This window comes from Tamandua tetradactyla, chromosome 9 (assembly GCF_023851605.1).
Source record: "Tamandua tetradactyla isolate mTamTet1 chromosome 9, mTamTet1.pri, whole genome shotgun sequence".
NCBI lineage: Eukaryota > Metazoa > Chordata > Mammalia > Pilosa > Myrmecophagidae > Tamandua > Tamandua tetradactyla.
Genome location: NC_135335.1, coordinates 4,415,770 through 4,443,138, shown reverse-complemented (window position 1 = coordinate 4,443,138; position 27,369 = coordinate 4,415,770). Strand labels below are relative to the sequence as shown.

At 43.7% G+C, this 27,369-nt stretch overlaps 1 protein-coding gene across 1 annotated transcript; it reads left to right on the top strand.

The window, feature by feature from the left end:
• The first annotated feature begins 1,196 nt into the window (after nt 1–1,196).
• FADD (Fas associated via death domain) lies at nt 1,197–27,369 on the top strand. The gene is made up of 2 exons (XM_077115423.1): nt 1,197–1,602; nt 24,736–27,369. The coding sequence occupies exons 1-2, from the start codon at nt 1,317–1,319 to the stop codon at nt 25,074–25,076; spliced, it is 627 nt and encodes a 208-aa protein (XP_076971538.1). The 5' UTR covers nt 1,197–1,316; the 3' UTR covers nt 25,077–27,369.

Below are 27,369 nucleotides of genomic sequence, written 5' to 3'. Positions count from 1 at the left end.
TGCCCTCCCCACCTCTGGCCGCCTCTCTCCCCCCCACCCCTCCAGGCCCCCCTGCTGATCCAGAACACAGCAGCTCTCAACTTGACCCTTGATCCTGCTACTCTCGCTGTCCGGTCCCATCCCCCCACCACACACACACCTGCGTACTTGACCCTTGACCCCCTTCACCTGCACCTTTGCAGCGAGACCTACTTTGACCACCTGGTTAAATGCACAACCCGCTTCTGCAGGCCCCATGCTCCCCACTCTAGTACTGCTCACTTTTGGTACTACAGGATTTTCTCATTTATGTGACGTAAGCTTCAGGTAGACGGGGATCTCGTCGGCTTTGACCACTATCTGTCTCCAGCCCTTGCTGCCTGGCACGTAGTAAGTGCTCAATGAACATTTTTTAAACAAACGACTATAACTATGAAAAACAGAGTATTCGTTACATTCAACTCTAAGACCAAAATAAACCTCTGAGTATTTTCTGCAGAGAAAATGTCCATAAGTGCAGGAAGAGGCACATTTTTAACATTTGTGAAATAATATAAAATGATAGGTCCCATATCCATGGGAGCAGGGCGTAAGCCCCGCGGGGCAGAGGCGCTCCCCGCACCCGCCCGGTGTCCCGCCCCGAGCTGGGCGCGCGGAAAGGACGCAGGGAGCAGGGGCGCCCCCCGGGGTCCCGCCCCGAGCTGGGGGCGCGGGAGGACGCAGGGAGCAGGGGCGCCCTCCGGTGTCCCGCCCCGAGCTGGGCGCGCGGAAAGGACGCAGGGAGCAGGGGTGCCCTCCGGATCCCCGCGACGCAGGGAGCAGGGGCGCCCTCCGGGGTCCCGCCCCGAGCTGGGCCCGCGGCTGTGCTCCAGGACCAGGCAGTGGCTGGAGATCCTGAACCCAGGCGAGCCCCGCCGGGCACGCACTTTGAGACCCCGCAAGTCGCACAGAGGCGGCGACCGACCCCACCCGCCTGCGCCCTCGCTGGCATAGAGGGAGGCCCCCTCCGGGTGTCTCGGGATCCCGAAAGTCCTGGTCCCGGGTGGGGGAAGGGGAAGATCCCCGAGGAGCAGGCGCACAGTCGGGTCCCGATCCCCAGCTCCGTCTGCGCGCTTGCAGCGCCCCCTGGTGGCCACGCGGGCCTCCGAGGCGGAAGCGGCTGCGGCCGGCCTCGGGACGCATGCGCGAGGCCCGGAGCTATCGCGGGACGTGGGGCGAGCGATCGCTTCCGGTGGCGCAGCGGTGAAGCTGGGGTTGGAGCGGCCGGCGAGCCGGCGAGCGAGCGGGCAGCCGGGTGAGGGGGCGCCCGCCCGCAGGCCGCCGCCGCCGCCGCCGCCATGGACCCGTTCTTGGTGCTGCTGCATTCGGTGTCTGCCGGCCTGGCGAGCAACGAGGTGACCGAGCTCAAGTTCCTGTGCCGCGGGCTCCTGAGCAAGAGGAAGCTGGAACGGGTGCAGAGCGGCCTCGACCTCTTCTCGATGCTGCTGGAGCAGAACGAGCTGGACGCCGAGCACACCGCGCTGCTGAGCGACCTGCTCTCCTCGCTGCGCCGCCACGACCTGCTGCGGCGCCTGGACGAGTTCAAGGCGGGCGCCAAGGTCCAGGCCGCGCCCAAGGAGGAAGGTGGGCCCGCCGGGGCGGGAGGGCCGGGCCGCCGCCGGACGTCGGTGCTTTCCCAGATAGAATGGGCGGGGGGGTTGTCCCAACACCCTCGGCGGACGGGTGGCGGGCCGGCTTGACAGGTGGGAGGAGGCCAACGCAGAAAAGTGAAAACTTGCTCAGACCTCCCCACCCCCACCCCCACCCCCGAACCTCGGTTTTCTTCCCCTAACCCCACTCCCGTGTCTCGCAGGTAAATCACAGAAGAAATGGGAGTTGCTAACCTCTGGGTGGAAAAGAGTCGCCAGGGAAAGGCGGGGCAGAAGTCGGTGACCCTTCTGCCTCTGGGGCTCGGCCCACCCAGTGCCCCCCACCCACCCTGAGCAATAGGCTCACGCGTCCCCCGCGCTCCCAAGGTGCCGGTTGCTATGCTAAACGCGCCCCGTTATTTCCCTTGGGCAGAGGAAAGGACTGTGGTTCTGAGATGAGACAGCTTGCCCAGGGTGCACGGCTCCTAACGAATCGGTTTAACCGAGGCCGTCTGGCCGCAGAGCCTCTCCCATCAAGTTGGTTCTTCTAGGTTCCCACCCTGCTATGATCCGGGTGCTTCCAGGAGGACAACAGGGTTTCTCAGCCATAGCTTTATATTCATACCTTGATATCCTGAGCATCGTGTCTGCTGATGCCTTCAGGACCAGGGAGATCGTAAAGCCTTGGGCTGGAAAAGGTGGGGGGGCTTAGCGGTGGCAGCCGGACCGCACACCTCTGCTGCAGAGCAGTCAGATTCAGCTTGGAAATATTTGCATGTGGTGTCGGAAAGCAAAACAGGACGTTGTGTTTTCAAGGATATTTAACGTGAGCGGGTCGGAGGGAGAAAAACCCTGATAAACTTAAAAATCAACCCACACAATATATATGCTGCAATAACTTTTCTTTATTACTGAAGTTGTAGGTTTACAGAACAATCCTACATAAAACACAAGATTCCCGTATACCAGCCTGCTTTCATTAACACCTTCTATTTGTGTAGAATATTTGTTACCATTGTTGAAAGCACGTTTTTATAATTGTACTATTAATTGTAGTGCATGGTTTAGCTTAGGGTTCAGTGTGTAGTGCAGTTCAATGGATTTTTCTAATTTTTGTTCTAGTAACATGCAACCTAAAATTTCCCCTTTTAGCCACATTCAGATACATAATTCAGTGTATTTCATTACCTTCACAGTGTAATGCCACCATCATAACCATCCATTACCAAATCTTTTCCATCGTCCCAAATAGGAACTCTTTTCCTTTTAAGCCTTAACTTCTTATTCCCTGCCCCCACCCAGTCCACTGATACCTGTATCTTAGGAGTTTGCTTGTTCTAATTATTTCATATCAGTGAGATCATATACTATTTGTCCATTTGTGTCCAGCTTGTTTCATTCAGCATGATGTCTTCCATGTTGTCTCATGTATCATTGCCCCATTCGTTTTTATGGCTGAATGATATTGTATGTGCATAGCACTTTGTTTATCCATTCATTGGTTGATGGACACTTGGATTGCTTCCATCTTTTGGCAGTTAATTGAATATTGCCACTGTGAACATCAGTGTGCACATATGTGTTTGAGAACTGTGCTTTCAATTCTTTAGAGTATATACTAAAACAGGGGACTGCTGGGTCTTATGGTAGTTTTATACTTACCTTTCTGAGGAACTGATAAATTATCTTCCACAGTAGCTGTACCATTTTACATTCCCACCAACAATGAATGAGTGTCCTGTTTTTCTCCACATCCTCTCCAATACTTGTAATTTTCTTTTTTCTTTTTAATACTAGCCATTCTAGTGGGTCTGAAATGTTTTCTCATTGTGGCTTCGATTTGCATTTCCCTAGCAGCTAATGATGTTGACCATCTTTTCATGTGCTCTTTGGCCATTTGTATACCTTCTTTGGAGACATGTCTATTCCCATCTTCTGCCCATTGTTAATTGGGTAAGTTGGGTTTTACCTGTTATATATTCTGGCTATTAAAACCTTTACTGGATATGTGGTTTCCAAATATCTTCTCTCATCATATAGGTTGTTATTTTACTTTCATGACAGTCTTTTGAGGTGCAAAAGTTTTTAATTTTGATCAGGTCCCATTAATCTACTTTTTTGCTTGTGCCTTGGATGTAAAGTATAAGAAACATTGCCTAGTACAAGTTCTTGAAGGTGCTCCTTTACATTGTTTCCAAGGAGGTTTATAGTTCTAGCTGTTAGGTTTAGGTCTTTGAACCATTTTGCATTGATTTTTGTATGTGGTGTGAGTTGAGAGACCATATTTATTCTTTTACAAATGGAGACTCAGTTTTCCCAGCACCATTTATTAAAGAGTCTATTCTTTCCCAATTGAACGATCTTTGCCTCTTTGTGAAAAATCAATCAGCCATATAAACCGGGAGATGGAAGAGGAAGACAGCCTCCCGTTCCCTGCCCAGCATGTCAGATGCTTGAAACTGGTCCAAGAGCTGCACCCTGAGGCCCCCAGCTGTGTAGGGTAAAGGACAGTGACCACGATTGGTATCGGAGAAAGAGGATTTAAATCTCACCTCCACCATTGATATTTAAGCAAACTTGAGAAGATGACCTTTCTTCTGAGCCTTTGTTTCTGAAATGGGTGTAGACCTGCCCTGTCCATTCACAAGTGGCTCTTGAGTGCTTGAAATGTGTAAAATATGCATTAGATATTGGAGACTTAGGACCAAAAAGAATGTAAAATATTTCACTGATGATTGTTTACATTGAAGAATGCATGGAAAAATGAAAATATTTTGGATATGTTGGATTAAATAAAATATATTACTGAAATTAAAAAAAAATCAGTTGACCATAAACGTGAGGGTTGATTTCTGAGCTCCAAGTTGGACTCCATTGGTCTAAATGTCTGTCCTTGTGCCAGTACCATACTGTTTTGGTTACTGTGGCTCGGTGATAAGTTTTAAGATAGCGAAGTGTGAGTCTTCCTTTTTCAAGATGGCTTTACCTATTTGGGACTCTTCACCCTTCCATATAAATTTGATAGTTGGCTTTTCCATTTCTAAAGAAGGTTGTTGGAATTGTGGTGGGAATTGCGTTCAATCTGTAAATCACTTTGGGTAGAGTCAACAACTTAACGATATTTAGTCTTCCAATCCTTGAACAATTAATGTCCTTCTATTTATTTAGGACTCCTCTGATTTCTTTTAGCAATGTTTTATAGTTTTCTGTGTACTAAGTCCTTATTTATTCCTAGGTAGTCAGTTCTTTTAGGTGCTATTGTAAATGGAGTTTTTTCCTTGATTTCTTCTGATTATTCATTACTAGTGTATAGAAACATTACCATTTGGGATGTTGATCTTGTACCCCACCATTATTCTGAATTCATTTATTAGTTCTAGAAGCTTAGTTATGGATTTTTCAGAATTTTCTGTATATAGTGTGCCAACTTCAACTTAGGAAAGTTTTATTTCTTCCTTGCATTTGGATGCATTTTTTCTTAACCTTTTATATTGTAAAATATAACATATACACAGAAAAGTACTAAATTTCAAAGTACATTTTAACAAGCAGCTATAGAAAAGATTTCAAATTTTGGTATGAGTTATAGCTCTACGATTTCATGTTTTTGCTTTTAGCTCCTCCAAGACACTGGAGACTAAAAGAAATAGCCATACACTGATTCAGCAGTCATACTTATTTATTAAATCTTTTCTTCTCTGTTATAACACCTCCTTCTCCTTTGGTCCTGCTCATCTTTAGGGATATTTGGGCTATGTCCATTCTGACTTTTTCAGGTTGAAAAATATGGGATGGGGGGTAGAGCTAGTTGATGTTCTTGGAGAGACTGGCATTTCCGGGTTTCCAGACTTACCCAGCCTAGAAATCATCTGGAGGTTGAAGATTTCTAGAAAGTAAACTTAAAAGTGTATGAAATTTTTGTGGAATCTCAGATAGAGTACTCAGTATTCTTTAGGGTTAACAGAAATGATACTGGTTGACATTTGGCAAACCATAGCAGTTAGCAATATCTAGCTGAAACTTGCATAAGAGTAGCCTCCAGAATAACCTCTCAGCTGTATTTGAACTCTCTCAGCCGCTGATAACCTCATTTCATTACATTTGTTTTCATCCTTTTGGTCAGGAAGGCATTATCGATCCCACAGTGCCATGGCCCCAGCCCCTTCCCTGGGAGTCAGGTCCCATGCTGCAAACCTCAAGATCAAGGGCTTGGATTAGATTGGGTGTTCCTAATGTTTGAAAGAAAATCAAGGGTTTCCCAGATGGGAAAGTTTGATATTTCTATAACTTTTTTCCTCCAGTCCTGCAAGGGACTTTGCCAGTAGTTTTTAATTATCTGCCCAACAGACTTTGGTATGTATCTGGGTATTACATTAAGATATACAGAGTTACAAGCCCTCATTCCCATTTTGAGCTCCTTGTGTTTGGGTTGCTAAAAATTAGCTATTAGGTTGAGTTAGATTGTGTGCTACAGGAAATTAAAGTTTTGCACAAAATAAACCTCTTTTACTTTGGTCTCATACAATAGTTGCAGTTATAAAATATATGCAGTATCACTCTTTACCTTGTATTATGATTTACCTTTGTCCCAGTCAGATCATCTTCATTCTTACCTCTAATGGAAGCCAGATCTCTTTTTTAGTTTCTTTAACAGTTATGTGTAGCAATGCTGACTTACAGAGCTGCAACAGAGCTGTAGAACTCCAGCTCTGTTCCTTAGGTGTCACACAGGTACCCAAAGTTCCAGGGTTATGCGCATAAAGTACAACATCACAGAATCCAGCCATAGCATAGCTCCATTCTAAATGTGACTGCTGTTTGAGCCTAGAGTCCAGGCCCCAATTTTCTTAAAAGTTTTTTTTTTTTAATTTAAAAATTAAAAAATATTTAAAAAAATATTTGTTCTTTTGTTTCTGACTTATTTTGCACAACTTAATGTCCCCAAGTATGCCAGTTTTTAAGACTGTCCTACACTGCAGAAAAGCCATGTTCTTTAATCCTCATTCAGTATTGTGGGGTGGGATCTTTTTATTGTTCCATGGAGATATGACCCACCCAATTATAGCTGGTAACTTTTGATTAGATGGTTTCCATGACGATGTGTTTCCACCCATTCAAGGTGGGGTTGTTTACTGGAGCCCTTTAAGAGGGAACCATATTTTGGAAAGTTCTGATAGGGCCCACAGATCCAGAGATCTTTGCAGATGTTGAAGGAAAACGTCCCCAGGGAAGCCTTATGAAATGAGGAAGGAAAGCTAGCGGAAGTAATCATGTGCCCTCCTTGCTGAGAGAGAAACCCTGAGCTTCATCACCCCTTTCTTTGGAGTTAAGGTATCTTTCTCTGGATGCCTTAATTTGCACATTTTCACAGCCTTACAACTGCAAACTTGCAACTTAATAAATGTCCTTTTAGAAAGCCTTTCTGGGTGATGCGAAAGTGGCTCAGTGGCAGAGTTCTCGCCTGCCATGCCAGAGACCAGGTTCAATTCCCAGTGCCTGCCCATGCAAAAAAAAGCTGTTCTGTTTCTGGTGTATTGCACTGCAGCAGCTTACCGACTGAAACACCCAGGTTCATTCAGCATTGCTGTACACCTCACGAGTTCATTCTTTCCTGTAGTCGCACAATATTCCATCATATTTACACACCACAGTATACCTTTCTGCTTCCCAATCAGTGCATGATTTGGCCACCTCCGTCCATTGGGCATCATGGATAGTGTTCAAGATAAACAGACCATGATTTACAGTGTCCTCACTTGGTTGTACAATCATTAGCTCTCTCAATTTTAGACCATTTTCATTGGTCCAAAGAGACAGAGACCCAATAAACATGACCTCACCATGTATCAAATCTAAACCTCTCCCCTATCTCTTGTCCCTCCTACCCCCTGTTTATTTACCCCTGATATTACTGTAGTACTGTTGATTTCTTCCTGTTAACTATAGACCATACCGTTCAATAGCAGTTTTCCCCCTACACCCTTCTATTATTTTCTCTTTGTATAAGATCACACCTTTGAAGTAGTTCCTATAGGAACTTATTTATAATTACAGGGTTAATGGGTGGGATACGTAACTACTTACAACCCCTTTCGATCGTATTCACCTATACTATGGGGATGTTACTTGTTACTCCCCCAGTGAACTACCGTCACTTTTGTCTGTTCCCTTATATTTAAGTTCATCCTTGCTGTATTACCATTCACCTATCTCTAGCTTCTGTGTACCTCCAAGTCCCCTGTAATCTACATTGTGAGTTTCTGAGTTTACCTTTACCAGAGGTGGCAAAATCATACAGTATCTATCTTTCTGCATCCGACTTATTTCGCTCAGCATTATGTCCTCAAGATTCATCCATGTTGCCATATGCTTCAGGTCCTCATTTTGTCTTACTGCTACGTAATATGTATATACTACTTTTTGTTTATCCACTCAGGTGTTGATGGGCACTTGGATTGTTTCCATCTTTTGCCAATAGTAAATAGTGCTACTCTGAACATCAGTATGTAAATGTCTGTTCGTGTCCCGACTTTCAGCTCTTTTGGGTATATACCAAGTAGTGGTATAGCCAGGTCATAGAGCAGCTAGATAGTTCATTTTCTGAGGAAGTGCCAAACTGTTTTTCACATTGGCTGTATACATTTCCAACAGCAGTGAATAAGTATTCCAGTTTTTCCACATCCTCTCCAACATGTGTACTTTTCTGTTTGTTTAATAGCCACTATTCTTACAGGCGTGAAGTGATATCTCATTGTAGTCTTGGTTTACATTTCCCTTATAGCTAATGAAAATGAGGATCTCTTTGTGTGCTCTTTAGCCATTTATATTTGCTGTTCGAAGAAATGGACTGTCTTTCCATCTGTTTAGATCTTCTTTGATTTCCTTTAGCAATGCTTTGTAGTTTTCTGCATACAAATCCCTAACATCTCTGGTTAAGCTTATTCCTAGACATTTGATTCTTTTAGTTACTATTTTGAATGGATTTTTTTCTTTAATTGTCTCCTCAGGTCATTACTTGTATATGAAAACATTACTGATTTTTGTACATTAATCTTGTATCCAACCACTTTACTGAATTTGTTTATTAGTTCAGGTAGCTTTGTGGTAGATTTCTCAGGATTTTCCAAGTATAGGCTCATGTCACCTGCAAATAATGAAAGTTCTGTTTCTTCCTTCCCTGATTGGACTCCATTTTTTCCTTTCTCCTGCCTGGTTGTTTTAGCTAGAACTTCTAATACAGTATTAAATAATAGCAATGACATGAGCATCCTTGTCTCATTCCTGATCTTAGGGGGAATGCTTTTAATCTCTCCGCATTGAGTATGATGCTGGCTATGGGTTTTTCATATATGTCCTTTATCATATTGAGAAAGTTTTCTTCGATTCCCACTCTTTGAGGTGTCTTTATCAGAAAAGGATGCTGAATTTTCTCAAATGCCTTTTTTACATTGGTTGATTTTCTTATTTTGAACCATCCTTGCATTCCTAGTATAAACCTCGCTACCCCACTTGGTCATGGTGTTTAATCCTTTTAAGGTGTTGTTGGATTCATTTTGCTAGTGTTTTGTTGGGGATTTTTGCATCTTTGTTCATTAGGAAGATTGGTCTGTAGTTTTCCTTTCTTGTAGCAAGTTTGCCTGGTTTTGGTATTAGTGTGATATTAGCTTTATGAAATGAGTTAGGTAGTGTTTCTTTTTCCTCAAAATTTTGAAAGCGTTTGAGCAAGATTGGAGTTGGTTCTTTTTGGAATGTTTGATAAAATTCCCCTGTGAAGCCATCTGGTTCTGGGCTTTTCTTTATGGGAAGCTTTTTGGTGACTGATTAAATCTATTTCTAATTGGTTTGTTGAGATCTTCTATTTCCTCCTCAGTCAGTGTAGGTAACTTGTGTGTTTCTAGGAATTTGTCCATTTCATCTGAATTGTCTTGTTTGTGTGTTGGTGTATTTTTTATTGTTGATTTTTTTTAATTTTTTAATTAAATTTTTTAAATTTCTTTAAGATCCATAGTAACAACCCTCTCCCCCCCCCCCCCATTTCTGATTTTGTTTATTTACATCCCCTCTCTCTCTCTTTTTTTTTGTCATCCTAGCTAGGGGTCGATCGATTTTATTGATTTTCTCAAAGGACCAACTTTTGGTTTTGTTGATTTTTTTCTATTGATTTCTTTTTCTCCAGTTCTTTCATTTCTGCTTTAATCTTTGTTATTTCTCTTCTGTTTGCTTTGGGACTAGTTTGCTGTTCTTTTTCTGTTTCCTCCAGGTGGTGGTTAAGTCCTTGGTTTTGCTCATTCTTTTTTTCCAATATAGACATTTAGGGCAATAAATTTCCCTCTCAACAGTGCCTTTGTCAGATCCCATAAGTTCTGATATGTTATATTCTCATTTTCATTCATCTCCAGATGTTTAGCTATTTCTCTACCAGTGTCATATTGATTATTCAAAAATGTGGTGTTGGGGTTTTTTTGTTTTTGTTTTTTGTTTTACAAGTAATGCTCTTAAAAAAGTGCTACTGATCAAATAAGCTTTTGAAAATTTAGAAAATAAAAAGACAAAAGTTCTTCACCATTATCCCCAGGAGATCAGTAGCATTGCCGTATCTTAGATCCTAAGTGCTATCAAAAGGCCAGTATATTTACACGGTGAGACTCTGCTAAAATACAGTTTAAAGTGACGTTGCACAGAAAGGGGATAGTGCCTTGTGGAATTTTTCAAATTTGAGTAAGAGAGGCCCTTTTAAGGCAATGAATTTACACAAATATAGGTGCTATATAGTGTTACTGATTTTTAAACTGCATTGGCCATCTTCTACTTTTTCATACATCTAGTAGAATTGTGAATAACCCCTACTATGCTTAAACTCTTTAATGCCATGTCTTAAATTTCAATGTTTGTTACTGAAGACAAAAATGAAAAGTAGAGGGACAGATTCTGGGAAGATGGCTCAAGATTAGCCCTGCTCCACTGAAAGGTTGGACAGGGGACAGGAGGGCAACTGAGGTGGTGATTTGCGAACGCAGCTGACATGGGAGAACCTTCTGCACCGTGTGCAGCAGCCCAAGTTGCAAAGGAACTGAGGGGCGGAAAGCTGGGGCATGGCATGGAGGTGGGGAGCCGTGGACCCTGTGAGAGTGTACTGACAGGAGTGCAGGGCTAGGAAGTAAGCCAGGCCACATTCCCTGGGCGTGCTACCCTCACCAGCACAGCCTGTGACCAGTGACTCACCCCCGACCCCACGCACCTTAACCCTGTCATCTGCTCCCATTCCCCACACCCCAGGTACCCCCACCCCACCAGCCCCCTGTGCACGTACCTGCCCCACACCCCCACCCCAAGTACAGCCCAACCACCTCTCCTGCGCCCCTCCCGAGCACTGCCTCCCCCTCCCTGTTCCCTGCAGGCTGTTGCCAGCACATAAAGGTTGTGGGCACTACCCTCCATCCCTAGGCTACCCCCGCCCCCCACTCGTAGTGTCACACAGCCTCACCCCGCCCTCCCTGAGCTCAGCACATCTGTTTACAGCACCCCCGAGTGCTTACATGTGCATGGGCCCCCAGTTGCATCATTCAGCTCTGGGAACCACACTTTACAGCAGTCCTAGACCCACGCATGCACACAGCCCTGAGCCTCACTTCCCAGCTCTGAGAAAGTGCCGACCTGAATAGCCGGCTCACATCTGCGCCTAATCCATGAAGGCGTAACGCCAACCTGCTGCCACAGCTCTAAGCATGCGCACAAAGGGCCCCATACCTTAGACCAGCACCACCAGGGTTATGCCTCCCAGACCAGTGCACCCACACAGCTACATCCTCCTTGGCCTCTGGGCACCCACATTCACAAGCATCAGCATAACATCCCCAATCTGCACCCATTCCTGCCCTGAAACAAATCACCATACTGAGTGTTCCACCCTGTGCCCTGCTCCCTGCTGTGCAACCATCCCACAAACACAAGTCCTTAGACTACTGAAAGAAATCAACTCCCAAAGTAAATCAATTAAGATATTTACATGCCATGAAGACAGAGAAGATCACTAAGCATATCACAATGCAGACAGATGTAGTCCTGCCTAATAACCAAATTAAAACACCAGAGGAGACACAGATGTTAGAACAACTAATCAAACATGTTCATACAACTCTACTTAATAAAATAAGTGGGATAGCAAATGACATAAAGGAGATCAAGAAGACAGTAGAAGAGCACAAAGAGGAGTTTGAAAGAATAAACAGAAAAATAGCAGAAATCACGGAGATTTAAGACTCTGTTGACCAAATAAACATGCTAGAGGCACACAATGCCAGTTGAAGAGACAGAAGAAAGAATAAGTGATATAGAGGACAGGATAATTGACTTTGAAGACTCAAAAGAGCAAATGGCAAAAAAAGGTGGAAAAAATTGAATAGGAACTCAGGGAAATCATAGACGAAACAAGCTCACAAATATAAACATCATTGGTGTCCCAGTAAGAGAAGAGAGAAATAAAAGGCTAGGAAGACTATTTTAGGATATAATGGGTGACAACTTCCCAACCCTCATAAAGGGCATAAATATACAAGTCAAAGAAACCCAAAGAACTCCAAACAGGCCTTCCCCAAGGCACAATCTTGTAAGTGGCAAGAGAAAAACAATCTACCGCATACAAGGGAGATCAAATAAGACTGAGTTCAAACTACTCAACTAGCACCCTGGAGGCAAGAAGGCAGTGGTATGACATATTCAAGATCCTGAAAGGGAAAGACTTCCAGCCAAGAATTCTGTGCCCAGCCAAATTGTCCTTCAAAATTGAGGGAAAGATTAAAGTTTTCAGAGACAAAGAAGTCCTGCAAGAATTTGTCAACAAGAGACCAGCCCTACAAGAAATACTAAAAGGAGTTCTGCCAGCTAAAAAAAAAGAAAAAGACAGGAGAGGGAGGTCTGGAGGAAGGCGCACAATTGAAGAGTACCACTAAGGGTAATTTAAAGAATATGAAAAGGAAAAGGGAAAAGAATATATAGATCTGACAAATAAAATTTTAAAAGGTGAAGAGGTGGTCAACTCAATGGGAGAAAATATTTGGAAGTCACATATTGGACAGAGGTTTGATTTCCTGTATATACAAAGAAATCATACAACTCAACAACAAAAGAACAGACAACCCAATTATAAAATGGGCTAAAGAAATGAATAGGCATTTTTCTGAAGAGCAAATACAGATGGCTCAAAAGCACATGAAAAGGTGCTCATTTTCATTGGCTAACAGGGAAATGCAGATCAAGACTACAATGAGATACCACCTCACACCTATAAGAATGACTGCTGTTAAACAAACTGAAAACTATAAATGTTGGAGAGGATGTGGAGAAACTGGAACACTTCTGCACTGCTGGTGGGAATGTGTAATGATGCAGCCACTATGGAAGTCTGTTTGGCGGTTCCTTAGGAAACTAAATATCGAGTTGCCCTATGACCCAGCAATAGCACTACTTGGTATATATCCAGAAGGGCTGAAAGCAATGACACAAACAGGCATTTGCACACCAGTGTTCACAGCAGCATTATTCACAATTGCCAAAAGATGGAAACAAAGCAAATCCCCACCATCAGACAAGTGGCTCAACAAAATGTGGTATGTACATATGATGGAAAATTATGCAACAGTAAGACAAAATGACGTCCTGAAGCACATGATGAGATGGATAAGTCTTTAGGGTATAATGCTGAATGAAGTTAGCCAGACACAAAAGGACAGATACTGTATGATTCCACTTTTATGACCAGCATAAAGGTATAATCAGAGGCTTATAATACAGAGTATAGGGGACTTAGTAATTCATACAATCCAGAGATGGGTGAACCGTTAACTAATGAGGTTTGGCTCTAATGTAAGCGAGTAGTTAGGAGTGAAGGTGGTTCTCTAGTAGGTCTGTAAGTAATATTACCGTATGGAAGAGGAACAAGATTGAAAGGGGTTGTGTTGACCTACATGTCCCACTGATTGACACTAGAAATATGAATTAGTTCTAGCAAGAATTGCTTCAAAGATACGATTCTGGTATAAGGAGTCTTTAAATCCAGGGTACGGGGGGGGGGGGAACTATAGCTTTGAAGCTATGTTCAAAAGGAAACCATCAGCACTGCCACAGCAACGGCAGAGGTAAATAATGGGGGGAGGGACAAGAGTTAAGAGGTTTAGATTTCCTGTTTGGTGAGGGTGTGTTTATTGGTTTTCTTTCTCTTGGGAACAATGAAATTATCTAAAACTGAGACTGTTGATGGACTGTGGACTTTGGGCCCTCTACATGATGCTCGATGAATGCAGGTGGCTGAAGGACGCACTGACGGAGAAGTAGATTAGCAAACTATGATTTATACTTATGAACAGAGGTTGTGCTGCCATAAAAAGGAACAAAGTCTTGAGGCATGAAGCGATGTGAATGAACACGTGGGACATTTGGTGAGACGAAATAAGCCAGAAATAAAAGAATAAGAGTAGTATGGTCACCTTTAGAAAATGCTCATAAGAAAGCAGGGGCCTAGATTGTGAGCTTTCAGAGCAGACACATTGATTATTATTTCTGGATTTTGAGAGGCTGTTTTATATATATAACCTGATATTTAGAGATGAGAATGAATCTGAACAGGTTGGGGTTAAAGTAATTCAGAACATAGGGGTAAGGAAGACTGTCTGTATTTTAGAACCACACATACTCTTTGAGACCAATGGAAGAAAGGTTTATTTGGTCTGGAACTGAAATTTTCTATAGTGCATAATCTAAGTTAACCTATCTGTATAACTCATTTGAATAATTGAAGCACAGAATAAGAAAGAGGTCCTTTTAGATTATTGTAATGCCTGGATACATCCTAAAGTATATTGAGCAGATAATCAAAAAGTATTGGCAAAGTCCCCTAAGGAATGGAAGAAAAATTTGAAACTATTAAATGTTACCATCAGGGAATCCCCTAATACTGTGTCAAATTTTAGGGATACCCAAATCAATAGGCCATGCCCTCAATCAAGAGGCTTACTCTTGTGAAGCTTATGTAGGTAGCAGAGAAGCTTAGACTACTTATAGGCAGGCCTAAGAGTTACTTCCGGAGGACCTCTTTTATTGCTCAGATGTGGCCTCAGTCTCTCTAAGCCCAACTCTGCAAGTGAAATCATTGCCCTCCCCTCTACATGGGACATGACATCCAGGGATGAAAGTCTCCCTGGTGACATGGGAGATGACTCCCAGGGATGAATCCAGACTTGGCACTGTGGTATCAACAATTCCATCCTGACCAAAAGGGGGAAAAGAAGTGTAATTAATAAAGTATCAGTGGCAGAGAGAGTTCAAATAGAGTCAAGAGGCTACTCTAGAGGTTGCTTTTATGCAAGCTTCAGGTAGACCTTGTTATCTATCATAACCTGCCAACCCCCAACCCAGGACCATTCCAGCCAATCCTAAAGAACACTTAGGGCAATCTATAAGATTCCGCAAGGGTTCCATGCACTAGAGTAACTTGCCAGAAACCTAAAAGTTCCAGGTGGGCCCCTGGTCCAGGTAAGTCCTGACACCTAGCCTAGTCTCTCCAGAACATTGGATAGTTTCATCTCCGTACCCCATATTAGTGATAGACCCATCCAATATGAAAAATTTTAAATCGTCATAGCCCAAACACCCTTCAAGAGAGGGATGGAAAGATCAAAGGTAATGGTGGAGTTATACTGAGAAGATAGGATTTAACAAATGAATATGAATGCTGAATCATTAAATTGATATCTCTTTTAGTCTCCAGTATCTTAGAGCATCTAGAAGTAAAAATCTAAAATTGTGAAGTTGTAACCCATGTCAAACTCTGAAATATATTCTATAACTGATTGTGGTGCTGTGCTTTGAAACTGATAGCTTTTTTACAAATATGTTTGTAAAAAAAACAAAAAAAAAGTCGATTGTGATGATAAAAAAAATATTTAAGCCCTCTAGCCTCCTATATTCTGGAGCACCTAGTAGAAAGATATGAAAGGATTATATGGTAACCCATGACAAACTCTGAGATCTGTCCTGTAACTACTTGTTGAAGAATACTTTGCAAACTATTGCCTTTTTATTTCTTTGTTTTGTATATATGTTATACTGTACAATAAAAAAAAGCTTAAAAAAATGAAAGTAATAGAACATACTGTTTATTCTTTTGTCAAAATGTAGACAGACTTCCTGATCCAATTATAAAGAAGAAGGGCCCATTGTATAATACGCATCTCATTCAGATGTGCCTTTTGTTTTTTGCAGACTAAAGTGTCTTTAGCTAATGAGTTGCCTGTTGTTTTGAAAAACACAGTTGACATGCCATGTATATACGATTTTTATATTGTATATTTAAGGATAATGCGAATAATCTATATAAATTTAAGTGACTTGAGGCCTGTAGTACAATCTTCTTTACTAATTCGTAAATTCAGAGGCAAAATTTCTTATGGCATAGGAACCAAATCTTGTCTTCAAAACCCTAGTAACTTTCTCTGTAAATCTTGTGGTGACTCAAATTAAAAAAAAAAATTTTTTTAGATTGGTAATATTTAAACCAGCAAATACTTACAGCTTTATTAAACTTTTTATTCATAAAAGTGGATACACTTTTATTTGCCATTTGGACAGCTTCTTCCAAAGTGACGAGAACGGTGTTTTGCTGATAGTGCTGTAGCAGAATTTGTAAAGTAGCCAAAAGCTGCATGGTTTTATTTACTGGTCAGTGGCCCCTTACAGTACTTTGTATCAGAGTTCTTAACAAGATTAATAAATCACTTCAGTCTTTAATTTTTTTAAAAAAGTGTGATGTTTAATCTCCATGTGTTTGTGAAAGTTCTGGTTCTTCGGTGTTTATTAATCTCTAGCTTCATTCCACTGTGGTCAGAGAAAGTGCTTTGAATAATTTCAGTCTTATTAAACATGTAAAGACTCGGTTTGTGCCCCAGCATGTGATCTCTCTTGGAGAATGTTCAGTGAGCACTAGAGAAGAATGCATATCCTGGTGTTTTGGCTTACAGCAATATATATGTATGTCCGTCAGGTCCAATTCATCTATCCCATTAAGTTCTTTATTTCCTTGTTGTTTCTTTCTCTGGCTGTTCTATCTGTAGAGGAGAGTGGTGTTTTGAAGTCTCCCACTATAATCGTTGAAACGTCTATTGCTTCCATCAGTTTTATTGGGAGCATAAACATTTATGATTGTTATTTCTTCTTTGTGAATTGTCTCATTTATTAATATGTAGTGTCCTTCCTTGTCATTTATGACATCTTTACATTTAAAAACTATTTTGTCTGATATTAGTATAGCTACTCCTGCTTTCTTTTGGTTACAACTTACATAGATCTTTCTCTGTCCTTTCACTTTCAGTCTATTTATATCCTTGGGCCTAAGATCAGTCTCTTGTAAGCAGTGTATAGATTGATCATATTTTTAATCCATTCTGCCAAGAATTCTAAAGAGAGTTCTATTGGCTGAGAAAAAGAAAAAAAATAAGGAGGTGGAGGTTTGGAAGAGGGCATGGAATTGGAGGGTACCAGTAAGGGTAACTTAAAGGATAAAAGAGAGGGAAAAGAATATATAGATCTGACAAAAACTGTAAAGGATAAGCTGGTAGACGCAAGAACTACCTTTCCAGTAATAACGTTGAATGTCAGTGGACTGAACTCACCAATTACAGTTTTTGACTTGAGTCTTTCTTGTTCGGGAACCGACGTGTATCATACCACTGCCTTCCTGCCTCCATGCTGTGTGCTGAGTATGCAAACTCAGCCTCAAGTGGTTTCCCTTGCATGTAGTGGATCACTTTTCCCTCGCCACTTTCAGAACTTCCTGCTTCTCTTCAACATTTGACAGTCTGATCAGTGTGTCTTGGAGTATTCCTATTTGGATTCACTCCATTTGGAGTTTGTTGGATATCTTTGACTTGCATATTTATGTGTTTTATGAGAGTTTTCCCCCATTATGTCTTCTACTAACCTTCCTAACCCTTTAGGGTTATATTTGTGCTTTTCGTGTTGTCCATTTCCCTGAAATCCTGTTCCATTTTTTCCGTTTTTCTTGCGATTTGTTCTTTTGTGCATTCGAGTTCAATCACCCTTCTATCTCGCTTATTCTTTCTTTATCTTGATGTGATTATTATGTGAGTTGATTTCCTGGACTCATCTCTGGTTTTGTATTTGCTTGGATTTACATTGTAGGTCTTGCGCTTGGTTTGTCAATAACTTGCCAGACCAAGGCCCAGGTGTCTTGGAGCAGATGCAGTTCTCCTTGAGACTTCCCAGTAGGTGGTGCTCTTGAGCCACCGCTTACCCTCAGGCCTGCCTCTCCGGGATTGGTGTCCAGCTGAGAAGACAGGGGTGGGGCAGGGGCTGTTAGCAACACCCACAGAGCGGCTGGTCCTACAGGCCAAGGTGGGCCTCTCATTCCTCCAGGGAGACAGCCCACCATACCTGTGGCCCATGGGGGAGAGGCGCCAGCTCTGTGGCTTGAGATACTTCTAACTCTGAGCAGGAACTTAGTCGGTCTGCTGTTCCTGACCAGTCCACCTTGTGCAACGTGTCACTGAGGTCCCCCAGGCAGGGGCTCCGTGCAGTTCCCGGGAAGTCACCACGTGCCCTAGAGGATGACCGAATTCCACTCCTCAAATGCTACCGTCTTGCCCCACTTCTTCCAATTTGGATGCTTTTTATTTCCATTTCTTCCCTAATTTCTCTGGCAAGAACTTCCATTACAGTGCTGGATAGCAGTGGCGACACTGGCATCCTTGTCTTGTTCCTTGATCTTAGAGGGAAAGCGTTCATTCTTTCACAGTTAAGTATGACATGAACTGTGGGTTTTTCATCGCCGTCCTTTATCACACTGAGGAAGTTTCCTAGTTTTCTTCTAAGTGTTTGCATCAAGGGGGGGGTGCATCGATCGAGGTGGTCACGTGGGGTTTCCTTTGCTATGTTAATGTGGTGTGTGACAGTAATTGATTTTCTTATGTTGAACTACCCTTTCGTACCTGAATAAAACCCACTTTGTTGTGGCATGTAATTATTTTAATGTGATGTTGCATTCAGCTTGCTATTATTTTTTCCAGGGTTTTTGCATCTATATTCATAAGAGATATTGGTCTGTAATTTTCAGTTCGTGTAGTATCTTCATCTGACTAGTAGGGTGATGTTGGCCTCATAGAATGAGTTCATTCTTCAGTTCTTTGGGAGAGTTGAACTGGATGGTGTTAGATCTTCTTAGACTGTTTAGTAAAGTTTATCAGTGGAGCCATCTGGACCTGGGCTGTTGTTTGTTAGCAGATTTTTTTATTACTGATTCAGTCTCTTTACTACTAAATGTTTTATTGGGGTCTTTTCTTTCTCTTGAGTCAGTGTAGGTAGTTTGTGTGTTTCTCTGAATTTGTCCCTTTCCTCTAGATTATCTGATTTATTGGTCTACAGTTTTTCATAGTATCCTGTTATAGTCCATTTTATTTTAGCAGAGTCAGTGGTAATGCCCCCCCATTTCATTTTAGTCATTTGTGTCCTCTTTGTTTTTTTCCTCATCAGTCTAACTAAAGTTTTGTCAATTTTACTGATCTTTTCAAAGAACGAACTTGTGTTTGGTTTTATTGATTCTATTGTTTATTTTTATTGCTATTTTTAATTCTCTATTTGATTTATCTCTGCTCTAATCTTTATTTCCTTCTTTCTGCTCCCTTCGGGTTTAGTTCACCCTTTTTCTAGTTCTTCCAGTTTTAAGGTTAGATCTCTGATTTGAAATCTTTCTTCTTTTTTAATGTAAGCATTTAGGGCTATAAATTTCCTCTTTAGCACTGCCTTTGCTGCATGCCATAAATTTTGCTATGTTGTATTTTGATTTTCATTCACCTCAAGTTATTTCCTAATTTCCCTTGTGATTTCCTCTTTAACCCATTGGTTGTTTTAAGGTACATTGTTTAATTTCCATGTATTTGTGAATTTTCCATTTCTCCCATTGTTATTCATTTCCAATCGTGGTTGGAGAAAATACATTGTATGCTTTCAGTACATTTGAATTTAATGAGACTTGTTTTGTGACCTAAAAGCTAGAGAGTGACCCATGTGCACTTGAGAAGAATGAGTCTGCTGTGTTGGGTGAAGTTTCTTTATATGCCTGTTAGGTGTGCTTGGTTTATACTCGTTGAAGTCTTGTATTTCCTTATTGATCTTCTGTCTAAATGTTCTGTCCGTCATTGAAAATGGTGTGTTAGTGTCTCCTATTAATGTAGAACCGGCAATTTCTCCCTTCAGATCTTCAGTATCTGCTTCATATATTTTGGGGCTCTGCTGTTATGTGGATATATATTTATAATTGTTACATCTTTTTGTTGCACTGACCCCTTTATCAGTATATAATGACCCTTTGTCCCTCTGATTTTGACTTAATGTCTATTTTATCTGATATTAGTATGGCAACTCAGCTCCCTTTTGGTTACTACTTGCATGGTATATTTTTTTCACCCTTTTACTCTGAGCCTACTTATGTCTTTGAATTTAAGGTGAATCTCTTATAGACAGCATATACTGATAATGCAGGGCTTTTTTCTGCCATTTTGCTATTTCGTCTTTGTAAGTCTTATGTATTTTTTGTCCCTCTGTTCTTCTAATAATGCCTACTTTCATATTTATTTTATTTTTTGTATTTCTACCCTATTGAGTCCCTTCTCATGTCTATCTGGATATGTTTTTCATGTATTTTCCTTGTGGTTACCATTGGGGTTAAAAGTTAATATCTTAAACATGTAACAGTCATATTTAATGATACCAACTTGAGTTCCATAGCACAAACGTACACTGTTCTTATACCCTTTTGTCCCCCCATGTTTTTTGCACTTGTTATGAATTAATTTATGTACTGTATGTCCAAAACCATAGACGTACCATTACTGTTTGTGCATTTGTACTTTAGCTCCTGTAGGAATTAAGAAGTCGATTTACGTCCCGAAAAATGCAATTCAGTATTACTGGCATTTGTAATTACCCAGATGGTTACTTTTACCAGGCATCTTCATGCAGCTTCAGACCGCTGTGTGGTGTCCCCTCCTTTCTGTCTGAAGAACTCCCTTTAGCATTGCTTGTGGTGGTGATGAGCTCCCTCAGCTTTTGTTTACCGGGGAATATCTTAATCTCTCCGTCATTTTTGAAAGGTAATCTTGCCGATGTGAAATTCCTGGTTGGTGATTGTTTTCTTTCAGCGCTTTAAGTGTTTTAGTCTACTTCCGTTTTGCCTCCATGGTTTCTGGTAAGAAATCAACACTTAATCTAATTGGGATGTCCTTATATATAACATGTTGCTTCTCTTTCAGCTTTCAGTCCTTTTCATTCAGTAACTTGATCAATATGTTATAGGGCGTATTTTTATTTGAGTTTATCTGTTTGGTGTTCTCTAGGCTTCTTGGAAGTGCATATTTATATGACTTTTGCTAAATTTAGGAAATTTTCTACTCCTTTTTCTCTTCTCCTTTTGGGACCCTCATAACACATGCAGTGGTGTGGTTAATGGTGTCCCAGAGGTGTCTTGGGCTGTTTTCACTTTTTGTAATGATCTTTTCTTCTTTCTCCTCACCCTCACTCATTTCAGTTGTCTGGCTTCTGTTTGCTGAATCCATCTTCTGCAAGTTCCAGTCTGCGTCGAAACCTTCCTGAGACTTTTTCATTTCAGTTTTTGGGGTCTTCAACTCCAGTTGAAATCTCTGTCTCTTTATTGAAGTTCTTATATTGTTCATTCATCATTTTCCTGATATCCTAGTTCTTTCTCTGTTTTTCCTTTGTCTCCTTGAGCAGATAGAAGACTTTTTTTTTTTTTTTTAAGTCTTTAGTGTGAAAACACCCTGGTCTTCCTCATTGTTTTCTGGATTTGTTTTCTTCCTTTGGATGGGCTATCATTTCCTGTTTCTTTGTCTTGTAATCTTTTGTTGCTTATTGGGCATTTTAATATTTTAAACTGGTAACTCTGGGATTTATTCCCTGGATCTCTGTCTCTTGAGTTTTAACTAGCTGGTGGTGTGACAAGAGATTTTCTTGATTGTTCGCCCTCCTAGGAGGAAGGTCCACCCCCGGGGAGTGTGAAGTGCGGGGCTCTCCTTGTCTTCTCTGGGCTGCAGCATGGCCTGCTTCTGTTCCTGCTGGTGGCCTTGGGAGCTCCCAGTCTGCAGGAGTGTGACGCCCCCGCTTCCTCCCAGGAGACAGACACCCTCCCTCTCCCTGTGCTCTGTTGGCAGACTTAAAGCATGTAAACCTTTGCCCCGGGCCCTCTGCCTTGCCTGTTTCTTAGCTGTACCTGGTCCTCTCAAGCTGTGTTTGCCTGGAGGGAAAATTTTGCAGCTTGGAGGAACACTGGAGAGAAATTTCCCACATCAGTCTTTCCCAGCCGGAACAAGGCCAGAGACAGTACCAACTGGCCAGCTGCAGACTGCCTAGTGGGGCCGAGAAGGGCACCGGGCGCTTCCTCCACAGCTCCCCAAAGCTGCGCTTCCTTTTTGTTTGTTTGTTTGTTTTTTAATTTATTTATTAATTAAAAAAATTAAACGAAATATGACATTAACATAATCAGTAATTCACAATATCATCACTTAGTTGCATATTCATCATTTCTTAGAACATTTGCATCCATTCAAAAAAAGAAATAAAAAGACAATAGAAAAAGAAATAAAATGGAAACAAACAAAAAAAAGATTATACCTACCATACCCCTTACCCCTCACTTTCACTGATCTCTAGCATTTCAAACTAAATTTATTTTAACATTTGTTCCCCCATTATTTATTTTTATTCCATATGTTCTACTTGTCTGTTGACAAGGTAGATAAAAGGAGCATCAGACACAAGGTTTTCACAAACACACAGTCACATTGTGAAAGCTATATCATTATACAGTCATCTTCAAGAATCATGGCTACTGGAACACAGCTCTACGTTTTCAGGCAGTTCCCTCCAGCCTCTCCATTACATCTTGAATAACAAGGTGATATCTATTTAATGTGTAAGAATAACCTCCTGGATAACCTCTTGACTCTGTTTGGAATCTCTCAGCCATTGACACTTTGTCTCATTTCACTTCACTCTTACCCCTTTTGGTCCAGAAGGTTTTCTCAATTCCTTGATGCTGAGTCTCAGCTCATTCTAGGATTTTTCTCAATCCCTTGATGTTGAGTCTCAGCTCATTCCAGGATTTCTGTCCCACGTTGCCAGGAAGGTCCACACCCCTGGGAGTCATGTCCCACGTAGACAGGGGGAGGGTGGTGAGTTTGCTTATTGTGTTGGCTGGAGAGAGAGCCACATCTGAGCAACAAAAGAGGCTTTCTTGGGGGTGACTCTTAGGCCTAAATTTTAAGTAGGCTTGACCTATCCTTTGTGGGGTTAAGTTTCATATGAACAAACCCCAAGACTGGGGGGCTCAGCCTATAGCTTTGGTTGTCCACACTGCTTGTGAGAATATCAAGAATTCAACTTGGGGAAGTTGAATTTCTCCCCGTTCTCACCATTCCCCGAAGGGGGCTCCCAAAGCTGGACTTTTCTTGACCTGCCCAACCAGTGCAGCGCTGTCTCCACCATGATCAGCAGCTGGCCCAAGCTGACTTCACCCCAGAGCTTGGGGAAGTGGGTTTTTACATCCCTTTCTGGTACTAGCAAGCTGTGCCAGGGGCTGGGCACCAGTAGCCACCAGACAGAGAGCAGTTCATTGGTCTTTACCATAATTTACCAGCCTCTCCCTCCCGCTCTTGCCTGGATACTGCATGGTGTTCTGCTGGACCCTGGAGTTTCAAAATAGTTGATTCAGACAGTTGTTGCCTATTGAGTAGTTGTTCCGGTGGAGGTCTGGTTCCTGGAGCGTCCTCCTCCACCACCTTCCCACAATCCCTCTGCCCTCGCTTGTAGGGTCGTGTGCACATGGCTGTGAGCACCTGTCTGTGTAGCTGCCGGAGGGAAGCTCCAGCAGGTGAGCACTGGGTACGGTCAGAAGTGATTCGTATTTCTGGGTTTGCCTCTGACAAAAGGCACTTTAGTGTAATGGATGAGAGTAGACCGACCGGGTTTCCAAACCCCTGCTCTGCCAGTTTCTGGCTGTACACCTTGGACAGGCTGCTTCCCTGCGCCTCTCTCTCCCCATCCTGTATAATTGGTGATAGCAGCTCCAGTGCCCGCCTCACAGGGTTGTTGGAGGAGGTGGTGCATGGGCTGCAGTGTCTTGGGGTTTTATAAGTAGAGACCCTAACTTGCAGGAGTGAATCCGGGCAGCATCTTGTTCTGCCTCACTAATCGCCACCCTGCCTCCAGAAACAGCCTTTTGGGGTCTGCTCCCCCACCGTGCTGACCTCAGTGGGGACTGTCCAGCAACTGAGGTCCTGGATGTCAGGAATGGAGGTCAGTTGGGGTAGCTTCCAAAGTAAGAATCGGGCTGTGTGTTCATTTTCCAGGACTGCCACAACAAAGAACCACAAGCAGAGAACCACCGAGAACAGAAAGGTGTTCTCTCGCACGGTTCTGGGGGCCAGAGGCCCCAAATCAAGGCCTTGTCGACAGGGCCGTGCTCCCTCTGGAGGCTCTCGAGGAGGTCCCTTCCTGGCCTCGCCCAGCTTCTGGTGGCTCCATACTCCTTGGCTTGGAGCCGCCTCTCTCCACATGCCCTTCTCCCCTTCCCTCTGCGTCCCTCCTCTGCGCATCTCCTATAAGGGCCCACCTGATTGGATTTGGGGCTACCTGGTAATCCAGGATGATCTCATGGCATCATGCTTAACTTCATCACTTCTGCGAAGACCCTTTTTCTAAGTAAGGTCATGTTCACAGGTTCCGGGGATTTGATGTAGACAGATCTCTAGGAGGCCACCATTCAAGCCATGACAGTGTGGAATGTAGGGCAGCCCCACTTCCTTCCCTCCGAGGACTCTCCAGCCACCACCACCCTCAGTTGCCTCTGTCCTAGGCCACTCCAGCAAAACCCACTCTCCTGGGTGATGCTGGCCTCTGCAGAGGACCTAAACGTAGGAAGTTTTGTGGCTCTCCAGTCTACCCAGGACTCAAGTGAGCACTGAGAAGCCCATTGGGGAGTGTAGGGTTCCCTGCTTCCTAAAGAACCCACCAAGCCTCTAGTAAATCATTTTGTCACTTCTCTCCCCAGATCTGCATGCAGCATTTCACATCATATGTGATAATGTGGGGAAAGACTGGAGAAGACTGGCTCGTCAGCTTAAAGTTTCTGACATCAGGATCGAAGCTATCAGTGAGAAACATCCCCGGAACCTGACAGAGCAGGTGTGGGAGTCGCTGAGGGTCTGGGAGAGCCTGCACAGGGAGGACGCCACAGTGGCCCACCTGGTGGGAGCCCTCAGGGCCTGCAAGCTGAACCTTGTGGCCGACCTCATCATGGAGGCTCAGGAGGCCCGCAGATTGCAGAATGGGGCTGCAGCCGTGGCCTCGATGGAGTGGGACCCAAGTATGTCCTCTTCTGCAGCTCCCTGACAGCTTCTCTTCCCCGGGGAGGCTGAGACACGTGTACAGTCTGCACTTCACTGACCTCCACTGAGACCTAGCCAAGTGCCTTACATGTCCCACCACTCTCAGGCCCTAGCAGTGGCCAGGCAGGTGGACACGTAAACACTAGTGTTTACTGAGCACTCTCTCTGTGCCAGCAGGGTCTCAAGCACTGCCCACCTCGTTCCATTACTGCTCACAATCATCCTTTTAAGAAAAATTCTGTCGTCCCAATAAATGACTTAATGAAGAGAAAGTTTGGGAACAGTGTCTAGAACATAGCAGGACTCTGTAAACATTAGCACTGGTTACCACTAGTATTCCGCAGGCAAGGAAACGAGCTCAGAGAGATCAAGGGCCTGGCGGGAAGTCGCAGAGGAACAACTGGAGAGCCGGGATTTGAACTCCAGAGCCCACACTTCCACAGACACCTTGTCATTGCACCAGCCCCACGGTGGGCAGAGGGGATGATTTGTTAATGTTCCTTAGAAGGCCTCAGTGTGGACTTGACTGCCAGGGCCAGGCTGGGCAAAGAAGCGTGATGTGCCCTGACCTTAGAGTAGGGACGCCTGCTCTGCCGTCGTCCAGCTCCGTGGGCTGCCCTGGACCTGACTCAGCCTCTCTGAGCATACAGAAGGGCGTTTGCTGGGATCGCTGTTCATTGTGGTCCGGTGGTGGCTGGCACTGGGTCAGTCCTCTGCAAATGGCTGCTCCTCTAAGGTTGATGTTCCTGCCACTACAGTTTGTTACTGTCTTGTGTCAACCTCAGTCTTTGTGATATAACAGAATTGGCAATAGAGCTGCATCCCGTAATTTACAAATAAGTGTTCTTGCTGCTATACCCTATTGAAGCAAAAGCCTTTCAATGGAAACCTCCATAAGTCAAAGAATTCTTCATTCCTATTGGTGATTCCTTCACTTCAAACAATATCCTCAAAAGTCCCAGTACGGCCCATTTCAGTTGTCCCTTGCAGCTTATGCTTGTGGCTGGATTTAATAACCATTCTGCCCGGGGCGGTGTGGCCACCTGCACCAGCTTTGGAATCTGCCTGCGGCACTTCCTTGTCCAAGCTCTTCAGCTGCAACCTTGAGGACAGCCACCGTGGGATGACATCCTGTGTGTCTGTGACCTTGCTGAGATATTTGCCAAGATCGCAGGGAGCTCGGCCCCTCTGTGCCTTCTGCAGGCATGTACCAATGCTAGGAGCTGTGCAGGGGCTGGGGCCAGAGCAGTGACGAGACGTGGCCCTAAAAGCCTGGCAGGGAGCACCACTGATGTGAGCCAGTGTGCCACAGGTTTCAGGATTTGGCAAGAGAGCTGAGCCAGTTGCTCTGCAGCCCCATGACAGGGTGTAGCCTGACCCCCTTTGGAGCACACTTCTCAGGTTCTTCCCTCCTCATAGGTCCCCATAGCATGAACTACTGAAATGTGGAAATGCTGGGCATCCTGGCATCCTCCTCACCTCTCCCCCGTACATCTCACACCTGGAGGGAAGCCCGGACCTTCCATCACACCAAGTGTTCCAATAGGGCTTTTAACAGTGTGCAATTACTGCACCCAAACCTTTTCCATTCCCACGAACAAGCATTGGACAGGATTCAGGAGAACTGGCTCCTTCCCGAGCTCTGCAGGTTGTTCACATGACTCAGTGTCTGCTTTCCGACCTCTGGGAGAGCAGTTCCCAGCAGCAGGGTGAAGGGCCCAGAGTCAGAACTCGCCCCTCCTACCCTCCCCTGGCTTAACATGCTACTTAAGTCAGGTCCTCACCTGTGGTGACGCATGGAGGGGAGGCCCAAGATTCTAAAGCCAGGGTGAATGAGAGGTGCCTGGTTCAGGATCCCACACTTTTAATGTGCTGCCCCTGTCCCAGCACCCGGAAGGGCTGGCCCTCGGCAGCTGGTGACCCCAGGGCAGGGTGTAGGAGGGCCAGGGGCGCCCCATACTAGGAACTGCCCTTGAGAAATGGGGTCTGGGGGTCGGGCCGAAGCACCCGTGTGTCCCACCAGCCCCTGACAGGGTCCCTGAAGAACCCCTGGCCTGGGCAGTGCCCTGGACGTTGGAGCTGCACCTGCACAAGGGAAAACAGCTGCCCTCGGGAAGCACAAAATTTCCCCAATGTCGAGCAAAAAGTACATAATAAATACACAAATGTAAAGAAAGCACAAATGTTTATACAGGCACTAAAAGTGAAGAAGGGCACATGTTCAATGATGGTTATTTCTGCGTGACTAACTTTTGTTTATCCTTTCTGTGTTTTCCATAATAAATGTATGTTATTTT